This window comes from Gobius niger (assembly GCF_951799975.1).
Source record: "Gobius niger genome assembly, chromosome: 20".
Classification (NCBI taxonomy): domain Eukaryota; kingdom Metazoa; phylum Chordata; class Actinopteri; order Gobiiformes; family Gobiidae; genus Gobius; species Gobius niger.
Window position 1 is genome coordinate 19,579,555 of NC_136871.1, and position 22,746 is coordinate 19,602,300.

A 22,746-nucleotide genomic window follows, 5' to 3' on the forward strand; every position below is an offset into this window, starting at 1 on the left:
ACCCTGTTGTGAAAATTGAAGGTTGGAAGGCAATAATTTAGATCTGTAATGACTGCTGAATAACTGTTTTTGAAAGCGTTTGTCAGTCAGCCTTATGATCATGCTTGGATCAAAACTCTGAGAAAATACTGTCTTCTGATATACATAATCACATGGAAAAACTGCAAAATATTTGTATTGCAAGTTGGAAACAGGCTTTTTTTTTATATATATATTGGACTTGCTGTTTCTCCTAAAATATTGAAAGTGAGTTAGATCACACACACAAATGATTTAGACTGTTTTCAAGACCGCGTGTTTAGAATCACACAATCCACACAATGAAATGAGATTTTAATAGTTTAATTTGAATCCATGCTTGTTCCTTGTTGAGTGAGCATTTCTCGATGTCGCCGCGTCTGTAGAGCACGGGGGATCTGCGAGTTGGCCCATATTAAAACACTAGTTCCTCTGGTGGTGTAAGAGCTTGACACCCCGGTACGTGCCGCTTGATTCCTGCCGGGAGCCTGTGAGCTGATAATGTATGAAGATCCTGGCAGGTGGTCCCACTGCTGTGCTTCCCCATCACAGCTCCAAATATTCTGCCAGGAAACCTCCAGATACGACGCAGTGGATCATAGAGATTGTTCTAATGCATCTAAATACCAAATTCCCCGCGCTTAAGACTTATATAGCTGCTGGAATAGACCCTAGCCATAAAGGATCCAATGAGATTAATCAGAAAGACATCAGAAACTAATGGCTCTTTCTTGAAACATTTAATCAAGATTTCTGAATGAAAGATTTCTGCAGTGGCTCAGACCATCTGTTGCTTTTCTCTTTCTAAATACATTTCTAATTATATTCAAGACTGAAAGCACATTGATGAAGAATCTAGAGTTTACAGGAAACAGTGCAGCATTGACTGTTCTCTAATTTTACAGCAGTAACAGTATGCAGCGATTTCTAAAGAGCAACTCACTGGAGTTATGAACGCCACACTTTGAGGCCAATTATCTATTGGGGTTCTTGAAGAAATGAGAATTTCAAAAGTCTGATCATTTTACGCATTTAAAAAAAAAAATCACTTACTACGGTACGAGGACGATGGATGGAAAGTAGCCTGGCACATTTACACAAAGTAACTGTACTGAGTGTTCATTAATGTGCACTGCCCTCTTCAAATAAACAAATACAGTAAAGTAAAGTAGTACTCTATAAAACTTCCTTACTTCTTCTTTCATAAATGAAACAAGAATAACAATAATGACCTAGCTGAGATAATGTTTTATACATTGTAGAGGTATGTACAGCTAACCCATTGTAAAATGTAATTTGCATCATATGACTCAATTAAATAAATAAATAAATTACACTTGATGATACACAGAAACTGCTTCATTTGAATTTTTGGAAAATCATTTTCAGCAGTTTAGTTTCACACCCAGGATGAACACAGTAGAGAAATTGTTTTGGGATGAAATGTGTCACTGTGTTTCATAAACGACTAACGAGACAGAAAGACTCACATAGATGTTTGTTTGGCTAACACGTTTCGGCATAAGCACTTCCTCAGGCTGATATAGCCCATGTATCTACCAGGTGGACAAGGGACAGATAAACCAACCATTTTACAATGCTCCTTAGACCTAGACATGTCAGACAGTCATGTTATTTGGGATGTTATGCTTCGGAGTCTTTATTACATTACAGTTAAAGCAAGATGTGAACTTGAAAAGGCAAAAAAAAAAAAAAGGCTGCTTCATCTATCAGACCACAAATCCCCAAGAGACATGGACATTCATTGGACCCATTTCCACACACCCTAGGGCATGACTGTAATTTCTTGTATCTTACAGGCTTGATACATTAACTGATGAATGCACAGTTAGTGGTTGTTTATGGTTTGTATATGACAAGGTTTTAACCCTGTAATGCTTTTGTATATAAAGCTAATACATTGAGAAAACCCATTATCTCCAAACAGCAGACTCACACCCACTGTGTTCCACAACAGTGTTAGTGGCTTGTCAGCATTGTCCTTCTTGAAACCAACGCTCTATAAGGTCGCCACATCTAGTGCATGTTCCACAAAAACAAAGAGCCAAATAAAATACGTCTAAATGTCAAACAACTCCCAGAGGTAATCGCCACAATCACAGACTCAATATATTTCACAGTTTAAACAGCCACGAGCCACATGAGCTAAGGTTGCCTTACTGGAGCTCTGCAGTATACGGAGAATGAACAGCCCATGAAAAATGCAGTTCTGCAGGTCTTTTGCAGCAGACTACACTATTCAGTGGTCTTTCTCACTATAGCGGTGGCGAGCTTGGTTACTGCAAAATAGTAGTCAATATTATTCACAACAGCAGTAGATGTTTGTCCATCTCCAAACACAAAAGGGTATAAAAATGGTTATATAAACACTGTTACATATAAAAATGCAGATCCAATCATCTGATCAAACTGAGGGCTAATTGTTTTACCTGTACCACATTTGAACCTCACAATTCTGATGTGAATAACAGCTTGTAAATAACCTGTCAAACTGGTTGGGACAAGTCTAGTGGTCCACATAATTGGGCTGCTATTGAGGGACCTGCGTGTACGTGGATGCGCAGAGGAGCAGGCGCACCGGTGGCACTGCCTCTCCTCCCTCTCCTCCCTCTCCTCCTCCTCCTCCTCGCTCTCTCTGACTGATGCTCCCAACACATCTCGTCCGGGAGAGAACGGAGCGTAGCAGCCGAGTTTGACCAGTCCTGCTCTCACATGAAGGAAGTCCATTGCAAAGGACGCACCGCAAAGTAACCCGGGTAAGACGCGTTCATTTGTGTCGTTACCTTTCACCCGAACTTGATCATATCCGTGTTGTCGGTTGGGATTCAGCAACTCACCCAGGAGCGCTTTAAGTAGGTTTTATGTGCCCCACACGCGCAACTCCGCCGTGGTTCACATGTTCAGCTTGTTCAGTTCGCGTCCCCCCGCACGCGCGTAAACGTCCCATCTCCGCGTAAGTACAGCGTCAACTTCACTCCCGCGTAATAAAGCACTTTCTCACTTGAATCTGCAGTAACGCGAGACACTGCAGGTGAGTAGGGGGAAAAAAGAGATGGCAATGTCTTTGAAACTTTTCTGTAAATTAAAATGTGCTGCATTTTATATTGTTTTTAATGTGTAAAAATTGTATTTGTGGTGACGAATTTGAACAATGGAGGTTTAAATTTATGAGCGTCTTTTGTTGACGTATAGCCAATCAGTCAGGCCTCCAATGTTGATCCTATTTAGTCTTTGAAACCAGTTAAGTACGAACTTGTGGAGGCAAAAAAATGGGGGAATAACGTATAAGATGGTGAAAGTTGGTGTCACAATCTTGAAAATGGCCTTTGAAGTCACAATTTTGTACACACACACATTTTGAGACACATTGAATCAGTGCAATAATAAAACAGCATATTCTGTGATTAAGAAATGCCTTTGTGTCCAAGTGATATGTATAATGTTAAGAGAAAAACAATAGCATTTTGAGTTTTGCCCGGCCTTAATAATGTTCAATTTCTCAACTACTGGGGCGAGGTGGGCCCTGGTACCATAACAATAAAGGCTTGACTCGGGCCAGTTTAATGACAGCGTTTGTTTCCTGATGTTCTGCCTCAAAGATGTCATTTCCAGGGCTGAGGGGAAGGTGGAGGGAATCCAAAATGATTGCAGAGATTAACTCCACCCTGACAGCTCGTTACCACTGCACACTAGTCTGGGTTATGCTGCATACGCTAATGGCCAATCATGTTCCCGGGGAAATGACAGGAGGAGATAGCCTTGACTAGAATAGGAGGGAGGGGGGGGGATATAAAGTTGGGAGTCATCATGTGGCATCATCGGATTTTTAAAAGTAAAGCAAAAATATGAGATATTTTTTTGGCTTTGGTGAGATGGTGGTGGTAATTAACTGGATGTCAGTTGGTGGGCTATGATCAGAGCGAAGGACCCCCTGAGTGAGCGACCTCGAGCAAAAACACAAGCCACATTCATTATTTGTTACATGAAAGACGAGGTAATGCGAGGACGCACTGTGTTGTTTGGTGTTCACTTTATTTCAATTATTGGCCCACATCTGAGTGAACGGTGTATGAGTCAAACACCACGTAGACTTTAAATGTTGAAACACAATCTGTTTATTTCAACAGAGAGACAAAACTGAGTCAGGGGAACACTCTCCACAGCCTGTCTCTAATTGTTCTATATAACATCTCACAACACTGGGTGGATGGATGGATGGATGGATGGATGGATGGATAGATGGATAGATGGATAGATAGATAGATAGATAGATAGATAGATAGATAGATAGATAGATAGATAGATAGATAGATAGATAGATAGATAGATAGATAGATAGATAGATAGATAGATAGATAGATGCACTGAAGGCAAGGTGGGTGAAGTGTCTAGAGTAGTTCTCCACAACTTTGGGGACTTCTTGTATTATGCGAAATCAAAAAGCATGCACAATCGATTAACCCTTCAAGAGCTCCTGATCATGAGCAGTGGCTGCCCCTGTGCCAGTTAGGAAAGGGTCAAATGCAGTGGACACGTTTTGCTACAGGGAGCAGAGCACCTTGGCATCTGAACTTATTTACTTTTGTTGTGAAGTTTGTTTTAAGTTTGGATGGTAAATTTTATTAAAAAAAAAATCAATCTTGGCTTGAACATCTGTTTGATCGCTCCACTACTGCAGGACTAATCGCTTGTTCCCAAAAACCTGTTTATTTTGTTCACTCATCACGCTTCACTGACAGTCTGGTCCAGGCAGCTAAAGCTTTGTTAACATTGGCTAACAAGTGAGCACCTTTAACATATAAAACAATAGTCTTGCATATACTTCCTGAGTACTTTTTTGACGAGCCAAAACTCAAATGAGCATCCACAACAGGAAAAAGTTATGGGGCTGAAACCTTCTTTTCAATAACATGTGGCTTTTGTGTTGTATTTCTAATAGTCATTGCAGGGAGAAAACAAGACCGAGCTAAACCAAAGCAAACTAAGGCTTGATCAGGACTAAAGACTCGCCGAACACAAGCGCAAAATGGCGCAGCACATTACAAAACTAAAACTCAATATAGGACTAAACTTAATCAAGAAAAGAAAAAATAGGGATGCTACTGTGTACTCTTGAGAGATACATTTTCCATTTAAACGAGATAAACTTGTGCTTTTATTTCCTCGTCTACGACTTTATGTATTCACTTGTCTTCTTACATCTCACTCTCACCCCCTTTTTTTTTTGCAAATCCTTGCTTTTGTCTAACTCATTCTCTCTGCTCTCTGCGGGACTCCTCTCGCGCTGCCACTGGCGCTGTTTATGTCTGACGGCTTTTTTCGAAACGCGCCTCTATGTGGGTGTCTGAAGGAGAATCCCACCCGCTGTTGCTGAATACTAGAGCGTGCGTGTGTGTGTGTGTGTGTGTGTGCATGTGTGTGCATGTGTGTGTGCGTGTTGGTTCCCTCAAAACCAACATGAGAGCAGCGAGATGTAACCATGCATCACATCTGTACCTATTGGACCAAATTACCAGCAGCCCTCTGTGTCTTTTCTATGGCCCATTTGCAGACAGATGGACCTTCCCTTATGGTCCTTTACCATCTACCACTTTATGCAATAAAAGCTGTAAATGTGTCATCTGTATTGTTTAGAGACAAAGCACTGTTAGACGACCTATGCTGCTGGGGTCAGAGGTCATCGTACAAGTTGTGTATTGAAAACGGCCTGCGACTAATGATTATTTCAGTCCAGTCGATCCTGCAGGCATTTTTGTTTTTTTATTTAATGTCAGCCAGATTAAAGTAAAAAAAAAGTATACTATAAATATAAATATTAAGTACCTGTAGCACTTTGTTATAAAATCTGTGTCTGTTTATAGTCCAGGTAACAGATATTAAAGGTGGAGTAATCAATTTATTTCTCTGGTAATAGAGTACATTTCTTTTTCCATCATAGGCCTGCCTACGTTCTAAACACGATTTTGTGGGAAATACAAAGACATGCCGTGTGCTGGTAGTATGTAAGTAGCGCATTTGTATCTATTGCTAATGCAGAGTGAGAGTACCCGGTCAGTCGCTCTGCCGTCTGAAAAAGCTGTGCATGAAACGTGTATATTATAGATCCACATGAAGAATCAGGATTTGTGAAAGTTATAAATGACTCGGGCCATCAGTTAGGCTGCACAATATGAGGAAAAAATGCAATATTTAATAAATGTCTTGAATATGATGATAATGATAGTATTGCAGTATTTTATGAGCCAATAATATAGTGTGTTTAAAATCAAGGCTATAAAGAAAAAAATCAGTAAAAGTTTGCACATTTTCAAGTTACCCAGTTGTGTTTCAGGCTGTGTAAGCAGAACAAGTGTAAATCTCAGATTAATGTCAGATGGAGGACCTCAGTGACTTTGTGATGTATTGCAGCTCCTTGGGATTTAGATTATGCGTCACCTAATAGGTGTGTTTAAGATGAGCCAGGCGGGATCAGGCGCTGCAGGAGCATCAGGCTGTGTGTGTCTAGTGCAGCATGCACCGCCCGCCTGTCTCATCTTAAACACACCTATCATTGCGATAACAGTAATTTGGCGATCGATTGTGTATTTCTACTAGTCGACCAGTCACTGGACTTTTGTGGCTCTATAATTAAAAATATTTACTTGAATTAAAACATTGACATTGAAGATATTTGTACAAATTAACGCAAGATGATCTTCTTTAGCACAGCTGGAAATACATGATGTAAAGCCTTTCTTTAAACTTGGTAATTAATCTGCCTGGTTTTCTTTGAACCTAAATCATTGAAGCTGTTTCAGTGTCGCTTGCTAAGACCTATTCAAATAATTTGTGCAACGAGGTTTGCTAGATAACTCAATGATTATTATTTTTTTTCTTTTGTGTGTATTTTGTTAGAAAAAGAGAACTTTCTACCTTGTAGTTTATTACAGTATTTTTCTAAATTAAATAAACCCATAAATAAATAGATATCTTTGTGATCTCTTGTCTCATTTGACAACAGTGGCATTGACATGAATTTGTAAATTCCATTGAACCCAAACCGTGTCAGATGAATCTGTCCAGATCCCCCCGTGTCAACAGACCGGCGACCACACTGTACCTGCTTTAATCTTTCAGTGGACAGGAGCCTCCTCTGTGTGACATGACGGCCCCTTAGTCGCCGTCTGTTCCTTTGGGCCTTTGTTTGTGACTTCCTTATGGCCCCGCTGGTTGCTACGAGAGATGAAACTGCAGGAGCAGATGGGGTTCGGAGACACAGCAGGTGAAGCTGAAAGATGAAGACAAACAGTGGTTTAACGCAGGACGCTAAAAACGCTCTATTAGCCCACTCTGTCTAAACTGGAGTCCATTCACTGACAAAGTCCCGCTAACCCACAGGGCGCACAGAGGACATTTCATCACACAGAAACCATGCCCTCTAAAAGTCTCCCCTCTTTGCAGTTTAGTGCAAGATGACCTATTATTTCAAACTCATCTCACTTGCACTCTCCCTGCAGACGGTCTGAAAGTGAAGCATTCGGTTATAACACAAACATTTGTTCGTCAACCCTCGGCTATATTAATTACTATGATTTAGAATTTATGCCTAAATGCAGTGCTAAAGTTGAGGAAAATAATCTCCTTTTTGTTCTTTTGTACTGATTGGTTATTTTGTTTATTTTGTTTAGTTCTTCTCTAATCAGGACGGATCAATAATGTGATCAGAAAGCAAATATAACAGTTAGCACAAACTTAAAACACTGCAAGATAAGGGTAATTCCTCCTTCACAGTTTTGTGCTGTTCATAGTTCCATCGTTTTGCTGGTTCATATAAAGCTATGCACAACAAACCCTCTACTTTTATTGCCACTTTTCCGTTAATTGTTGGATATACTTTGAATGTTGAATCTCCTTTTTTCCAAAACACCCATTGTTTTCATACTTGCCTCAACAAGGGATTTGAACAACTGATGCAAAGAATTGCTCAAGGCAACATTTGCTTGAAATGATTTGTGATAGTTCATAACTTCCCTCCTTACTCTATTTTCTCTCCATTGTTGTGTAAATTTCCCTTGATGTCCCAGATAATATGATTGTTCTCGGTTTCATATCATTTCTTATAACTAATCCATTCTTTCTTTTGAAACCTTCTCTTCTCTGTTCAGATCCAAGTGGCCCAGTTTTCTACTGCGGCAATGTTTACTCTGATCATTAAAACATTTTACACATTGCTGGAGCCTTATTAGTTATGTGAGTATTAACACTTGTGGCCCCTGCAGTAGACTCTCTTCTGGCTCTGGCCTACCTTTCTGACAGATATGAAACAGTTGCATGGTAGGAGGTTGTTGTTTGCACTGGTTGTTTATCAAATACCGACCTAGAAATCCCACCCCGAGTGCTCCATTATAGTGGCTGTTGTGGGTCTCCTCAAAGGACCACCTGTTAGCGGCTCATGTGAGGAGCGAGCACAGAAAGGAGGCCACTGCTGTGTTCAGACAACCAGCCCGCCTCCTTCCCCTTTCACTCCTCGCTTCTTTTCAGGTCTCCGGCTGCAGATTGGATTGATGCATGCCGTCCCCTGTCGACTGGTCCCTTCTTTTATGCCGGAGGATTGAGTTTGTGGAGTCAGAACATTAGCTTTTAACTGTTCTCATATTGTCCAGCGCTTTGGGATCATTTATCTCGAGTTTCAGTCAAGTGAGCAGATGTTGTCTGGATAAAACTGTGTTATGTTACAAGTGTTTTGCTCATTTCTTAGAGAATAACCTTTACAGTGAAACATAATCAAGTTAAACACAGTTCTGGAATATTTGGATATCAGCGGCAAAATCTGTTTTTTATCCATGCACAATCCACTCAAACTGATATCTCAGTCCCTCAGCAGTGAAGCCGTAATCCTGTTCAACGCTCCCTGTTCGATGCGTTAGGCACATTGTCGAAATAAGGTCTTACAGCCTCAGTCAGCTTTGTGCCCATGTTTGCAAACTTCACAGCTGCCCGGGTCCCGAGAGGCCAGGCGACAGGCGTTGACTTCAAATCTCACTAGGGCTCGGGCTGCCCTTGGCCTGCTTGTCCAATAACTTAAACAACATCACACTTTACTCCCTGAAACAACCCAATAAGGCGACAGTAAAAACCCAAGGGCGTGTGCGCTTTTTACTGTAAGAGCACAGGCCATATCACTGCCACAAATCCACTTTCAGATGTACATTCCCATGAGCAGAAACACACAATAGGAGCAGCTCAATACTACTCCTCCATTGATTTTCCGTTTGCCCTGCGGTCGTTTGTCTTTAAACACAAAAGAGAAGTCCACCACAGCTTTATAATGGAGTTGTGTATCTGGGGCAATATAACGCAGATATCCATATCATTATTTACAGAGACAAAAAACTTCCCACGGGGAGGAGTCAAGGCTGGTTGTAACTGTATGCCAGAGTAGCAAGATCCATGCCACACCAAAGACTGTTGTGGCATCATTTTTCTGACTGGTTTTGTACTTTGTTTTTTTCGATAGTCCCAGGCTGTTTGATTTATTCTTAACGTAAAGCCCTGTCCCTAGAGATTTAGGGACTTCATATCTCTATGCAGTCCCATGGATGGCTCTGCAGTGTGTGAATAGGTCCAGATGAAGGATGTGCGTCTTATGGAATCTCACATAAATGAAAGTACCTGAATGGAGACCGGAGAGTCGTTTATAACAAACTGCACAGGTGCCTCTCTGTTTCTTTGTCTCTTCTTAAAACCTCCAGCTCCAGAACTAATAGCCCACTCCAGAGGCAGAGGGGCCTGTCTGTGCAGGTGAAAGATGGCCAAGGGAGAATGGGATGAGCGGAAAATACTGCTCTGAAGGGCTTTCAGATTGTAGATTTTAGAGAGTGAAGGGAGTTAAAAGTACAGCATTCATTATTTGTGGTGCAGCTGTATACAACATTGTGTGCAATTTTCCCACTGTGGGACAATTACAGGTTTCTCATCAAAGCTCCGAACACAAACTCTGGACCTGAGCACTCCTTCTGACCATTTTAGCACAGGGAAAGTTATCAGTTATCATCATTTTCAATGATGGTTCTTCTTGGTCATCTTCTTTACTCTGTAGTTGAAGTCTCAAACGTTTCGCCTCTCATCCAAAAGGCTTGGTCAGCGAACTAAGGTTCAGCTCAGTCCGCAGCAGAGAAAAAGACCACAAGTTGGACTTGAGCTTGGCCCGGCTCCTCCCCTCTAATAACAGCTACTCTCACCTGTGGGTAAACACCTTTGAAGTAGAGCGTCTTGGTCTGCCCCGCCCTATTCTCAGCTGATCACTGTTAAATACCTGCCTATTGAGCTGTCATTAGCAGCATGTTACTATTATCTTTTTCTCAGCCCACAGGCGCCGTTGTTCTAAGACCATGACTCTTCTTTGGACTGTCGTCCTGGTCATCCTGCTGTCTTCCCTGGTCCTGTCCCATGGTGCAGATCAAGGGGTGCCACGTGGGAAAAGGAGACAGAGCTCAGCAGGGGGCAGCAACAACCTTCAGCACCCTCTACAGGCTCTACAAGGCTATAGCAGTGAGCACAGAAGGCATGATCGCCAGAGGTCCCGGGGCACGAAGGCTGAACTACTGTCCCACCGCTCTCTGCACCCCTTGAGACAGCCTGAGGATGAGGGACCAGGGCTGGAGGGCATGAGTCCAGTGCGAGTGGAAATGGGACCAGCGCGGGACAAAGATAGGGGCCGATTGAGTCACAACATTTTGCTTGGGACCAAAAAGGGTAGAGGTCATCTAAATGGACAGGAACGTCACATGGAGCACAGGAGACATGGAGGACATAAGGGGAAACATGGGAAAGGTGTGTTCACAACTTTACAGAATTGATAAGTAACAATTCTCACTGTTGATTACAAAGAAGTCTTTTTATTCACAGTGGCTTTTTCTGAGCTTTTACTCTTTTCTTCATCAAATTAATAAAGTGTTCTTTTGTAATTATTATTCGAGTTGACTGTCATTGTCAAGATTAAAACTATAGCCTATTTGATTGTCCACAGGCTTCTCCCCAGGTCTCGACCTCAGATCTCTCCATCACGACGGAGATGCTTTTGAGGAACCCCCTTTCCTAGCCCTGACCCTGCCCAGTGAACCACCCTCCCCCAGCGGGTCCGTCTTCGGCTCGGGCTCCTCTATGGTTACCACGGTTACAAACGAGCATCCACCAACGCTGCCCCCAGCCTCCACCAAACCCCAGGTAACCCCATCCCAACAAAGTACTCATTACAGGCTATGTCTGTTATGTCCCAGCATGACTCTGGTTTGAGGGGAGTAAAGAGAAAATAGGAGTGCATTTCTGATGTTCACTTTGCCATAAAACACACACACACACGCGCACACACACGCACACACGCGCACACACGCGCACACGCACGCGTGCACACACGCGCACACACGCGCACGCACGCACGCACACACACACACAAAGCTACAGATGAAACCTTATACTGTGAGGGAGCAGGTAGTGAAACATATACTTAATCTGGCTTAGTCTATTGGCTTTCTAATATGTGATATGCTATGTATCATAAAACTGCTGGCAGCAAACATGTACAGCCTTTATTAGAAATCGAGCTGTGTGATTAGGCCAGCAAAGGTGAACACATCATTGTGTGCAATAGCCACATATGGCAACATTGTAGTCAGACTCAAATGAGAATGAAGTAACCAATTTACAAATTGGTAAATAAATAGTTATATATCCATTTTTAACAGCTGACGTTCTTCCTCAAAGTAAAATCCTCACCATTGTATTGCTAGTTAATTATTAAATCTCAGCATTGCGCCGTGATTCCAGGCAGGTTGTTTGCTTGGTGTTTAGTTTACAAAACAGAGAACCAATTGGGAGCAGTCAATTAATACTGGACAACAGCGGAAAAATTATGACCCTCTTTTTTTCTCGCACAATGGTCTCTTAATTAATGTTCGATCGTCTGCAGATGGTTTAATGAGTGTAAGAACACCAGGTAGCCCTGCCATTAATCCTCTGTAATTGATATTCCTTTATAGGTCCATTTGCTACTGGTGAGGAAAGCACTTATTGATCTGTTTTTACCAAGGGGGTAACTTTCTGATAAATGACTAAGCAGCATTGTGTATATTTTACTAAGAAACTTGTAAGAGCCTCGCTTTGTCAATATTAATGGCTAACTTGTAGTCTGTATTGCTCAGTCTGCACCCATCTTGCTCATACTACCACAACTATGACTGAAGAAGTCAATCACTGTAAAGCTTTTTTTTAATATATATAGATTATTATTAATTTGTATTCATCATGATGTCCAAGCCTTTGAGTTAAGAAGCTTTGCCTCCAAGGCTTGTTTACAAATCAATGGTGCATTACTATTGCCCATCAAAGCCAACATCTGACTGATCTCACCTGAGGTTCCCACCAAGTATTCATGACAAATTTAGGATTTATGTTTAATACATGATTCCATTCACAACTGTATTATTGAAGCACAGACGATAACACAAAGCCATGCGACATGGGAGCTCATTTACATAAAGATTACATGTCTGCATATTTACATGTGTGTTCTGTTGTATTCAGATTCAGATTTTAATAGGCAGAAGCTAAAGCTTATTGTGCATATCCCAGTGTATTTGCTCCCTGTAAACCAATATGATATATCAGTTTGGGGGTTTTGTGTGTTTGTTTGCTTAGAGGTCTGGAAAAGGCAAGGGCCAGGGAGACGTGATGCCAACTCTAGACATGGCTCTCTTTGATTGGACAGACTACGAAGACATGAAGCCTGACGCATGGCCCTCCACAAACAGAAAAGGTTTAACATCATTACCAAACAAAACAAAACACACACACAAAAATCATGGTGGAAATGTTTTGCATTTTAAATTTCACACACAAATCCACTGATTTTTGTTTCCTGCTGCAGACAAGAGAAGGAGTAAAAATCTCAGTAATGGAAACGTTACAACTGATTTGGTTGAGCCGTGTGACCATCACTTGGACTGTCTTCCAGGTCAGTATTTTATTATGCTTTAATTATTTTATTTATGTTGTTGCTTTTATGGACTATTTCTCATATTGGTTGACCGAATGGGCAAGTGTTGAATACTGTCAGGTGAATGGGAAAAGCGCAATTTTCAAGTGACATTATTTTGTGTTTTGTGCTTGTTCCTATCAAGGTTCTTGTTGTGACCTGAGGCAATACGAGTGCAAAGCACACAACCGAGGCCTCAACAACAAATGCTACGACGACTGCATGTGTGAGGAAGGTCAGCCAGACCCCAATACCAATATTATGTGGTCAATAGTTGACCACAGTCATGATTTATATAGTCTGTAGTCTGCATGATTAATCTTAGCTTTTTCAAGTGAAACTGAAAATATACATCAAAAGTTTACCTTCTTTCCCCCCAGGGCTGCGCTGCTATGCCAAGTTCCACCGGAAAAGGCGCGTGACCAGGCGAAGGGGGCGCTGTGTGGTCCCTGAAACAGTCAACAGTGACCAGGGAGGCTTCATCACTATCTGAGCAATGGCAACGAAAACGAAGAAGGTGGAGAAAGAGGAGGTGGAGACATTACAAGACAAGCAGGACCCAAAATCATCACCCAAAAACTGACTCTTGATCTGGGTTTAAAATCTTGGATGCAAAGCCACTTTGTCCAAATTTAAGAACAATTAAATGTGAATATTCTGCCAAGTTCTCCATGCATCTTGACTGCTGTCATGTCCATAGAGTTTTTTGTTTTGTTTTGTTACTTGAATGCACTGTTAGCTTTTTATATAAATAAGCTGTTTATGTGAAAAAAAGATGTGTGCTTCATCTGCTGGAGTGGTAACTTTGATTGCTTGATTTATTATTTTTTAGAACATTTCTGTGTACTGTGTATCCAATTAGAGTCCAACATTTTTTTATTGAGACAAAGGTACTTGTAACTGTACTGAATGTTAGTGCGACCTAAAAAGATGCTTGTTGACTTTACCTTTTAAAACATTTGTACATTCTATTTATTATATCATTTTGTTGGTGTGTAAAAGTTGCATTTCTACTTTTTTGCTTTCACTATTAAAGAATTATTTGACTTTTTTATACGTTTCAATCTTCTGAGATGTAACTGTCAATGTCAACTTTCAATGCCCCGTGGCTCATAAGATGCATATTTAAAGGTGCGTCATGCAACTTTTTATGTGGAAAAAAAACCTTGATATTAGTGCATATTTGACCTTTTAGTGACCTTGTGGCGTTATGGGTGCAGCATGGCACCTTTGCTTTCCCTCACAGTGGCTTTTATGACACTACAGGATCAATTGTTTATCAGTTCGTACCAGAAACTGGCCAGAAACCCCAAAACAATTGATTCTGGAGCATCATAGACGCCACTATGAGGGAAAGCAAAAGAGCTTTTTTTTCACCTAAAAAGTTACATAGTGCACCTTTAATGGGTAGTCTACATGTACATTTCAGTCTATCCTGAACGTTTGTTAGACCACTAGATTTTGTGGGCATGTGAAAGGCATAACAATCTGTCTGATAAAAAAAGGGAACGCTTACAATCTTTTCAGGTCACAAGTTGAACAACATTGTGTTGACCAACCCAATCCTAAACCTATAAGCAAAGACATGAAAACATCCCTCTACATTGGGAACATTTCGAAAAGTGCACTCACACTGTGGCAGAGGTGACAATTATCTCGGGAAGAAGTGATAACAGATGTGAAAATATTTCGTTATCACGCTAAATTTATGCATAATATTAGCATAAACCTCCAGTCTTGGCACACAGAGGCAAGTATATTTTGACTAAACTGTCAGGATCAACTTGAAAAGGCTTCAACAGCTCAATTCATAAGGCAATGTTTTTTTTTCTTTGTGTTGCCATGGGAATCTAATCATGTGACCCAGGTAGGATGTAATGTACAGACAATATAAAAAGAGATGGTAAACATAAATGACAGGAAACATAAGCAACGCAGCTCACTCAGACACTCAGAGCACCCAGTGGGGGTCATTTATCAAGAAAGGTGCTAAATATAGACATTTGTGGGCATATTGCATATTGTGTTGCTTAATTTACCATTTGAAATGACCTGTATTACAGTTTTCGGTCCCCATATCTAATATGTAAAAGACAGAATGCTGCGTGCGTGTGTAAAAGATGGGTAAAGGACTCTGCTGCTAAGCCACATTTGCACGTGGTGGTTGTTTTTGCACATGAGACTTGATAAATGACCCCCTTTGTGAATGATTGCAGAGGTGTTCAGGTGCTCATTTACATTTTTAATAAGATATGCAATAAAAAACAAAAAGATTACGGTTATGAAACTCTTTCTTTGAGGGCAAAATATTACATTTACAGCATTTTCTTTGTGAAAGTGACCTACTCAGGGGCGGATCTAGAAAAAAAATCACGGGGTGGCAAGCAGGGTCAGGGATAATTTCTCATTTTACAACGTCGAATGTTTATAGTGGGGGTACGCAAGTTTTGCTTGATCGCAAGGTAGTTTTTTTGTTGAGATGCAGGCCGAGCCTCCCAAAATTAACCCCCCAAACAAAAACACAAATAGTAGCATTGTCCATAATATTGTAAGTAGGGGGTTTCTAATTCAGGTAATATTTTAAACTTTTGTAATAAAAAAATAAATAAGATGTAAAAAAAAAAATCATCTTGGAAGGCACAGGAGTTGGCACCTCGCCCCTTATTTAGCTCTAAAGTTGTTATAATTCTTTGTCCTTTCAAAAAAGTACTAACAGAGTGAGCCTCTGTAAGCACCCAAGTAGCTTCTACAGCAGATGTGAGACATCACATGACAATGGGGTGGCAGCTGGGGTGGCAAGCATGCCACCCCTCTAGATCCGCCCCTGGACCTACTATTGTTGAAAAGTTGCCAATAGGCTACTATAAATGTAATATCAGATTTCTTTGATTGTTTTCTCTTTATAGATTATCATTTTTTCTCTTTTGTGATGATCTTCTTTCACCCTAAGCCGGCCTCAACCACACAGAAATGTTGCATGTAGAAAATGCATGTATCACATGCCAATTTGTACCATGAAAAAACATATAAATAAATCATCTCTGTGCCATCCTTTCCAGACTGTAACCCGCCTTGGATTAGAGCTGCTGCAACACAAAACTAATGTGGGCATAAGATGTATGTTTAGTCACTGTCTTATATATGCTTTGTTTTCCAGAGTAGGTCCCTTGGTTAAGGCTGAATGTTTGTTATCAGGCAATGTCCAATTTAGAAATGTTGATGGGAAACGGATCTTTTACTTGCCTGTAAACAACTCTACTTTTGACTGACTCACTATTGACAGCAACTTTCTCTGCGACCGAATGATAGAAAATGGTAAATGGTCATCACTCATCAACAGTCGGTATTACTAGGGCCCGACCGATATGGATTTTTGAGGTCCGATATCGATACCGATATGAAGGGGTTGGCCTGGCCAATACATAGGCCGCTATTTTATTAATTAATTTAAATTTATTGTCATTTTTCCACGAATAGCCTCACGTTAAACATTTATTATTAAGTCTCAATCATAGTATCTGTAGCCGCCTAGCTGAGAGATGAAGCGTACAAGTGGATGTGTTTGCCGTCTTTATTTTCCATAGAGTACACAGTACCACCGTAAGAGCTAAAAACAAACATATGTCAGTTCAACCAATTCAATAAACATAACCGTTGTACAATCAAAGTTACCTTTTATCCGCCTTTCAGCCAGGAGCTAAGAGTAAGTTAGAACCATATGATGCCTTCCTCCCGCCGTGTCAACATACACACGTTTAAACACTTCCTACCATGATTACCGGAGATGACGTGCCCAGGAAACAGGTCAAATTAAAACAATCCGTTACACTCCCCCCAATCACGAGTACAAACAATACGAGTGATTCCCATCAAGAAATATAATCATTAGATATTAGAGTGGGCAAATACCCTTGAGGACACGAATTTAAGAAATGGCTTATTGCTTCCAAAATGTACATTGTGAAGTGCTGTTGGATGTCTGCCACTACAAATGTTACAAAAGTGTCTATGCTGACAGTCCTTTACTGCATGATCTTGTTCCAAACATCCGTAACACAAAGCCTTCTCCCTTACAAAGACACGCCGTTCCAAAAAAGGCAAATCCATAAATTTCTTGCAAACCGTCAGTTCATGAAAGTTATGCTCACAACAAAGGCACAGAGATTTCGGTCTTGTGGAAGACCTAGGTCTCGAGGTAGAGGTAGTCAGGGTACAAGCCCTGGGCCCTTTTACTTCTGAAGATGAGGTGCCCTTATCCAACAAATGAAGAGCATGGAGAGAAGTAAATGGATTACAAGCAATTTCTGCTTCAACTGTGATGAATGAAACAAAATCCTTAAAAGTGGGAAACACATTAGATTGCATGAGGCTCTGAGTGACCCGTCTGTTCCAGCTGGCAATAGTCCAATCGGGCATTTTGGAGATGATTTTTTGATTCTCTTCACAATCACTCAAAATCTCAAGACCTTTAACATAAGGCATGGCTTTCAGACAGGAAGTAAGGAAATCTGAATAAGCCCTGAGTCCCTCTGCATCTTTTCCATGAATTCTTGGCCAGTTATTCAATTTTAGCCTGAATGCCCTTTGTATTATGAAAGGTTGACCAAAACGTTCATTGAGTCGCTTCCATGCATCTTGATAAGCTTCAGGATCAGTTCGGAAAAAAGTTGCATCTAACATTTGTCTAGCAGAACCGCCGACATATTTCTTCAGATAATACAGTTTTTCCTCCTGTACTATATCCTTTCTGGCAATGAGTGTCGTGAATGCAGCCTTCCATTCAATGAACTGAATTGGATCACCTGTAAAAATGAATGGTTCAGGCGTCGGAAGTCTACTTGAAGCAATATTGTCTTGGACAATTTGAATTAACGAAGAAATTTCACAATTATCAATTAGCACAGGGGGAAGTGTCTTTGAAGAGACTGAGACAGGATCTTGAGTGGTTCTGCAAGCAACGTTTTTGACATGATCATCAGAGGGTGAAATAGGAGCAGCTATAGCACTGCCATTCTGGGCATAATTCTTAGAGAAAGTATCCAAAATCCCACTGACAAACGGGGCACTTGTAGATTTCACAGCTGTAACCGTGGCCTTAACCTGTGTCTTATTTGTCACGGTATGTTTTGCAGGGGGCATGACGTTCTGAAGTTCAAAACATTCCATACCGTCTGTATTAATTTCATCATAAACCTTCACCCTCGCTTCTGCAACACGAATTTCTCTAGCTGCTTGAAATCGAATTAACTCAATTTTTTTGTCTTCCATCTCTCTCTTTTGTTGTTCCTCAAGTAGAATTATAGATTTTCTTATTATTTCCTCTTCAAGCATAAGTTCATAGTTTGCCCTTTTTGCAGCCAGATCAGCAGCAGCTTCAACTCGTTTAACAGCTATTAATTGTTTGTCAGAAAGAAAAGATGCCTCCGATCCATAAACCGACATTGCATAATCCCGGGAAAGCATTTCATGTAGTTTACTTCTTTCCTCGTCCTCATCAAAATTCTCTTTGTCATCAATAGCTCGGCCATAAGCAATACTAATTAAAGCCGCAAGCGGCATCGAACGGCCCTCGCGGGCCGTGCCTCCTTTAGCGCCTCTATATAACCGTACCTAAGGCGCCAGCGTGAACGAACTGCATTTTATTGTCCTGATGAGCCATTAATCTTTGTGCGCAAACATCTCAGCTACATTTTTAGCCTCTCCGTGTGAACAATGGCTCCAGCCTGCAGAGGGCGCTAGCGCGCCCGTAATCTTTTTAATTTCACAAGTAGCATCAGACGCCCCTGACGGGCCGTACTTCCACGTCCACTGTCCACAAGCTCCTGACAGGGGGCGCTAACGCGCTGTAATGTTATATAATGTGAAATTTATGTGTCAGCCCCATTACAATAACATGGGGGGCCCCGGGCGTCACCATGGCAACACCGTACAAAAAACGATATGCGTCTCATTGGCTTTTTGGATCGGGACGCCATCAACTATTTTTGTACCGAATTTCATCCATTTGCGACAAACTAATTTTTTTCCCATAATGCAATTTTTCTTCTGCACCTATAGGGGGCACTATCGCGCCCAATGGCACTTTTTTCACATTTGTTGTGTCCAGGGGTGAAAGGTCAATAAAATGTATATTTCCGATTTTTAATCGGAGTTTGTTTGAACGAATGGGAGCAATTGTTATTTTACAATTAATCGCAAAATTGTTCGTATAGATTGCGGCTTCACCGCAAACAAACCGTAAAACATAAACAAAAAATTTGGATAACTTTTGATGCCCCACATCTGGAGATGAGCTGGAGCGATTTTGAGCTCATTTGGTGAAACGCCCTAGGAGGAGTTCGTTAAAATGCGATGTCAGCGAAAACAATGACTCAGCATTCTCCGGACTTCCTGTCAAAATGGCGGACTTCCGGTTTGTCAGGGGGCGTGGCCACAATAATAATTTTTGTTTGTCGTCACATGACGAATATCTGTACCGAATCTCGTTGCTCTACGACAAAGTTGACGTTGGCCACGGTCGGTCCCGCCTCCATAGACGCAATGTATTTTGATTCACCATGGCAACACCGTACAAAATACGATATGTGTCTCATTGGCTTTTTGGATCGGGATGCCATCAACTATTTTTGTACCGAATTTCATCCATTTCCGACAAACTAATTTTTTTCCCATAATGCATTTTTTCTTCTGCACCTGGAGGGGGCGCTATCGCGCCCAATGTCACTTTTTCACATTTGCTGTGTCCAGGGGTGAAAGGTCAACAAAATGTATATTTCCGATTTTTAATCGGAGTTTGTTTGCGCAAATGGGAGCATTTTTTAGTTTTTGATGAATCGCAAAATACTTCGGAAAGATTGCGGCCTCGCCGCAAACAAACCGTAAAACTTAGCCAAAAAATTTGGATAACTTTTGATGCCCCACATCTCGTCATGAGCTGGAGCGATTTTGAGCTCATTTGCTGAAACGCCCTAGGAGGAGTTCGTTAAAATGCGAAGTCAGCGAAAACGCTGACTCAGCATTCTCCGGTCTTCCTTTCAAAATGGCGGACTTCCGGTTTGTCAGGGGGCGTGGCCACAATAATATTTTTTTTTTGTCGTCACATGACGAATATCTGTACCGAATCTCGTCGCTCTACGACAAAGTTTACTGCGGCCCCTCCCCCATTGGCGTAATGTATTTTGACTTTTGTAGGTGGCGCTGTCGCGCCATTTTTTTTCCCCCCAATATGAAACACACATTTTAATTAATTTTTCACCGGACCTGAATTTTGGGCAAAGTTTGGTGAGTTTTCGACTATGTTCAGGGGGTCAAATTCCTGCTCAAAGAGCAGAAGAAAGAAGAAGAAGAAAGAAAGAATAATTAAAGCCGCAAGCGGCATCGAACGGCCCTCGCGGGCCGTGCCTCCTTTAGCGCCTCTATATAACCGTACCTAAGGCGCCAGCGTGAACGAACTGCATTTTATTGTCCTGATGAGCCATTAATCTTTGTGCGCAAACATCTCAGCTACATTTTTAGCCTCTCCGTGTGAACAATGGCTCCAGCCTGCAGAGGGCGCTAGCGCGCCCGTAATCTTTTTAATTTCACAAGTAGCATCAGACGCCCCTGACGGGCCGTACTTCCACGTCCACTGTCCACAAGCTCCTGACAGGGGGCGCTAACGCGCTGTAATGTTATATAATGTGAAATTTATGTGTCAGCCCCATTACAATAACATGGGGGGCCCTGGACGTCACCATGGCAACACCGTACCAAGTACGATAGGCGTCTCATTGGCTTTTTGGATCGGGATGCCGTCAACTATTTTTGTACCGAATTTCATCCATTTCCGACAAACTAATTTGTTTCCCATAATGCAATTTTTCTTCTGCACCTGGAGGGGGCGCTATCGCGCACAGTGTCACTTTTTCACATTTGTTGTGTCCAGGGGTGAAAGGTCAAAAAAATGTATATTTCCGATTTTTAATCGGAGTTTGTTTGCGCAAATGGGAGCAATTTTTAGTTTCTGATGAATTGCAAAATACTTCGTAAAGATTGCGGCTTCGCCGCAAACAAACCGTAAAACTTAGCCAAAAAATTTAGATAACTTTTGATGCCCCACATCTCGAGATGAGCTGGAGCGATTTTGAGCTCATTTGGTGAAACGCCCGAGGAGGAGTTCGTTAAAATGCGACGTCAGCAAAAACCATGACTCAGCATTCTCCAGGCTTCCAGTCAAAATGGCGGACTTCCGGTTTGTCAGGGGGCGTGGCCACAATAATATTTTTTGTTTGTCGTCACATGTCGAATATTTTTACCGAATCTCGTCGCTCTACGACAAAGTTGACGTTGGCCCCGGTTGGTCCCGCCTCCATAGACGCAATGTATTTTGATTCACCATGGCAACACCGTACAAAATACGATATGGGTCTCATTGGCTTTTTGGATCGGGATGCCATCAACTATTTTTGTACCGAATTTCATCCATTTCCGACAAACTAATTTTTTTCCCATAATGCAATTTTTCTTCTGCACCTGGAGGGGGCGCTATCGCGCCCAATGTCACTTTTTCACATTTGTTGTGTCCAGGGGTGAAAGGTCAATAAAATGTATATTTCCGATTTGTAATCGGAGTTTGTTTGTGCGAATGGGAGCGATTTTTAGTTTTTGATGAATCGCAAAATACTTCGTAAAGATTGCGGCTTCGCCGCAAACAAACCATAAAACTTAGCCAAAAAATTTGGATAACTTTTGATGCCCCACATCTGGAGATGAGCTGGAGCGATTTTCAGCTCATTTGGTGAAACGCCCTAGGAGGAGTTCGTTAAAATGCGATGTCAGCGAAAACGCTGACTCAGCATTCTCCAGGCTTCCTGTCAAAATGGCGGACTTCCGGTTTGTCAGGGGGCGTGGCCACAATAATATTTTTTTTTTGTCGTCACATGACGAACGTCTGTACCGAATCTTGTCGCTCTACGACAAAGTTTACTTCGGCCCCTCCCCCATTGGCGTAATGTATTTTCACTTTTGTAGGTGGCGCTGTCGCGCCATTTTTTTTTCCCCCAATATGAAACACACATTTTAATTAATTTTTCACCGAACCTGAATTTTGGGCAAAATTTGGTGAGTTTTCGACAATGTTCAGGGGGTCAAATTCCTGCTCAAAGAGCAGAAGAAGAAGAAAGAAGAAAGAAGAAAGAAAGAAAGAATAATTAAAGCCGCAAGCGGCATCGAACGGCCCTCGCGGGCCGTGCCTCCTTTAGCGCCTCTATCTATCCGTGCCACAACCCACCCAAGGGCGCCACACTGCATTTGATTTCCCTGATGTGCCATTAATCGTTGTCAGTAAACATCTAGGCTACATTTTTAGCCTCTCCATGTGAATAATGGCTCCAGCCTGCAGAGGGCGCTAGCGCGCCCCAAAACTTTTTAATTGCACAAGTAGCATCAGACGGCCCCAACGGGCCGTATTTCTATGTCCACTGTCCACAAGCTCCTGACAGAGGGCGCTAACGCGCTGTAATGTTGCATAAGGTGACATTTATGTGTCAGCCCCATAACAATAACATGGGGGCCCCGGACGTCACCATGGCAACACCGTACAAAGTACGATAGGCGTCTCATTGGCTTTTTGGATCGGGACGCCATCAACTATTTTTGTACCGAATTTCATCCATTTCCGACAAACTAATTTTTTTCCCATAATGCAATTTTTCTTC

General features: G+C 41.7%; 1 protein-coding gene across 1 annotated transcript; it reads left to right on the plus strand.

Annotated features, from left to right (window-relative positions):
- The first annotated feature begins 2,653 nt into the window (after positions 1-2,653).
- Positions 2,654-13,804, plus strand: draxina (dorsal inhibitory axon guidance protein a). Its single transcript, XM_079579141.1, has 7 exons — positions 2,654-2,795; positions 10,384-10,851; positions 11,048-11,244; positions 12,715-12,832; positions 12,944-13,030; positions 13,197-13,286; positions 13,432-13,804. Exons 2-7 carry the CDS (start codon positions 10,410-10,412, stop codon positions 13,542-13,544), a joined length of 1,047 nt encoding a protein of 348 aa, XP_079435267.1. The 5' UTR covers positions 2,654-2,795; positions 10,384-10,409; the 3' UTR covers positions 13,545-13,804.
- The last annotated feature ends 8,942 nt before the right edge of the window (positions 13,805-22,746 follow it).

Coding starts and splice junctions, on each gene's coding strand:
- draxina (XM_079579141.1), top strand. CDS start 10,410: ATGACTCTTCTTTGGACTGTCGTCCTGGTCATCCTGCTGTCTTCCCTG. Junction 11,245..12,714: donor CAGCCTCCACCAAACCCCAG/GTAACCCCATCC, acceptor TTGTTTGCTTAG/AGGTCTGGAAAAGGCAAGGG. Junction 12,833..12,943: donor GCCCTCCACAAACAGAAAAG/GTTTAACATCAT, acceptor TTCCTGCTGCAG/ACAAGAGAAGGAGTAAAAAT.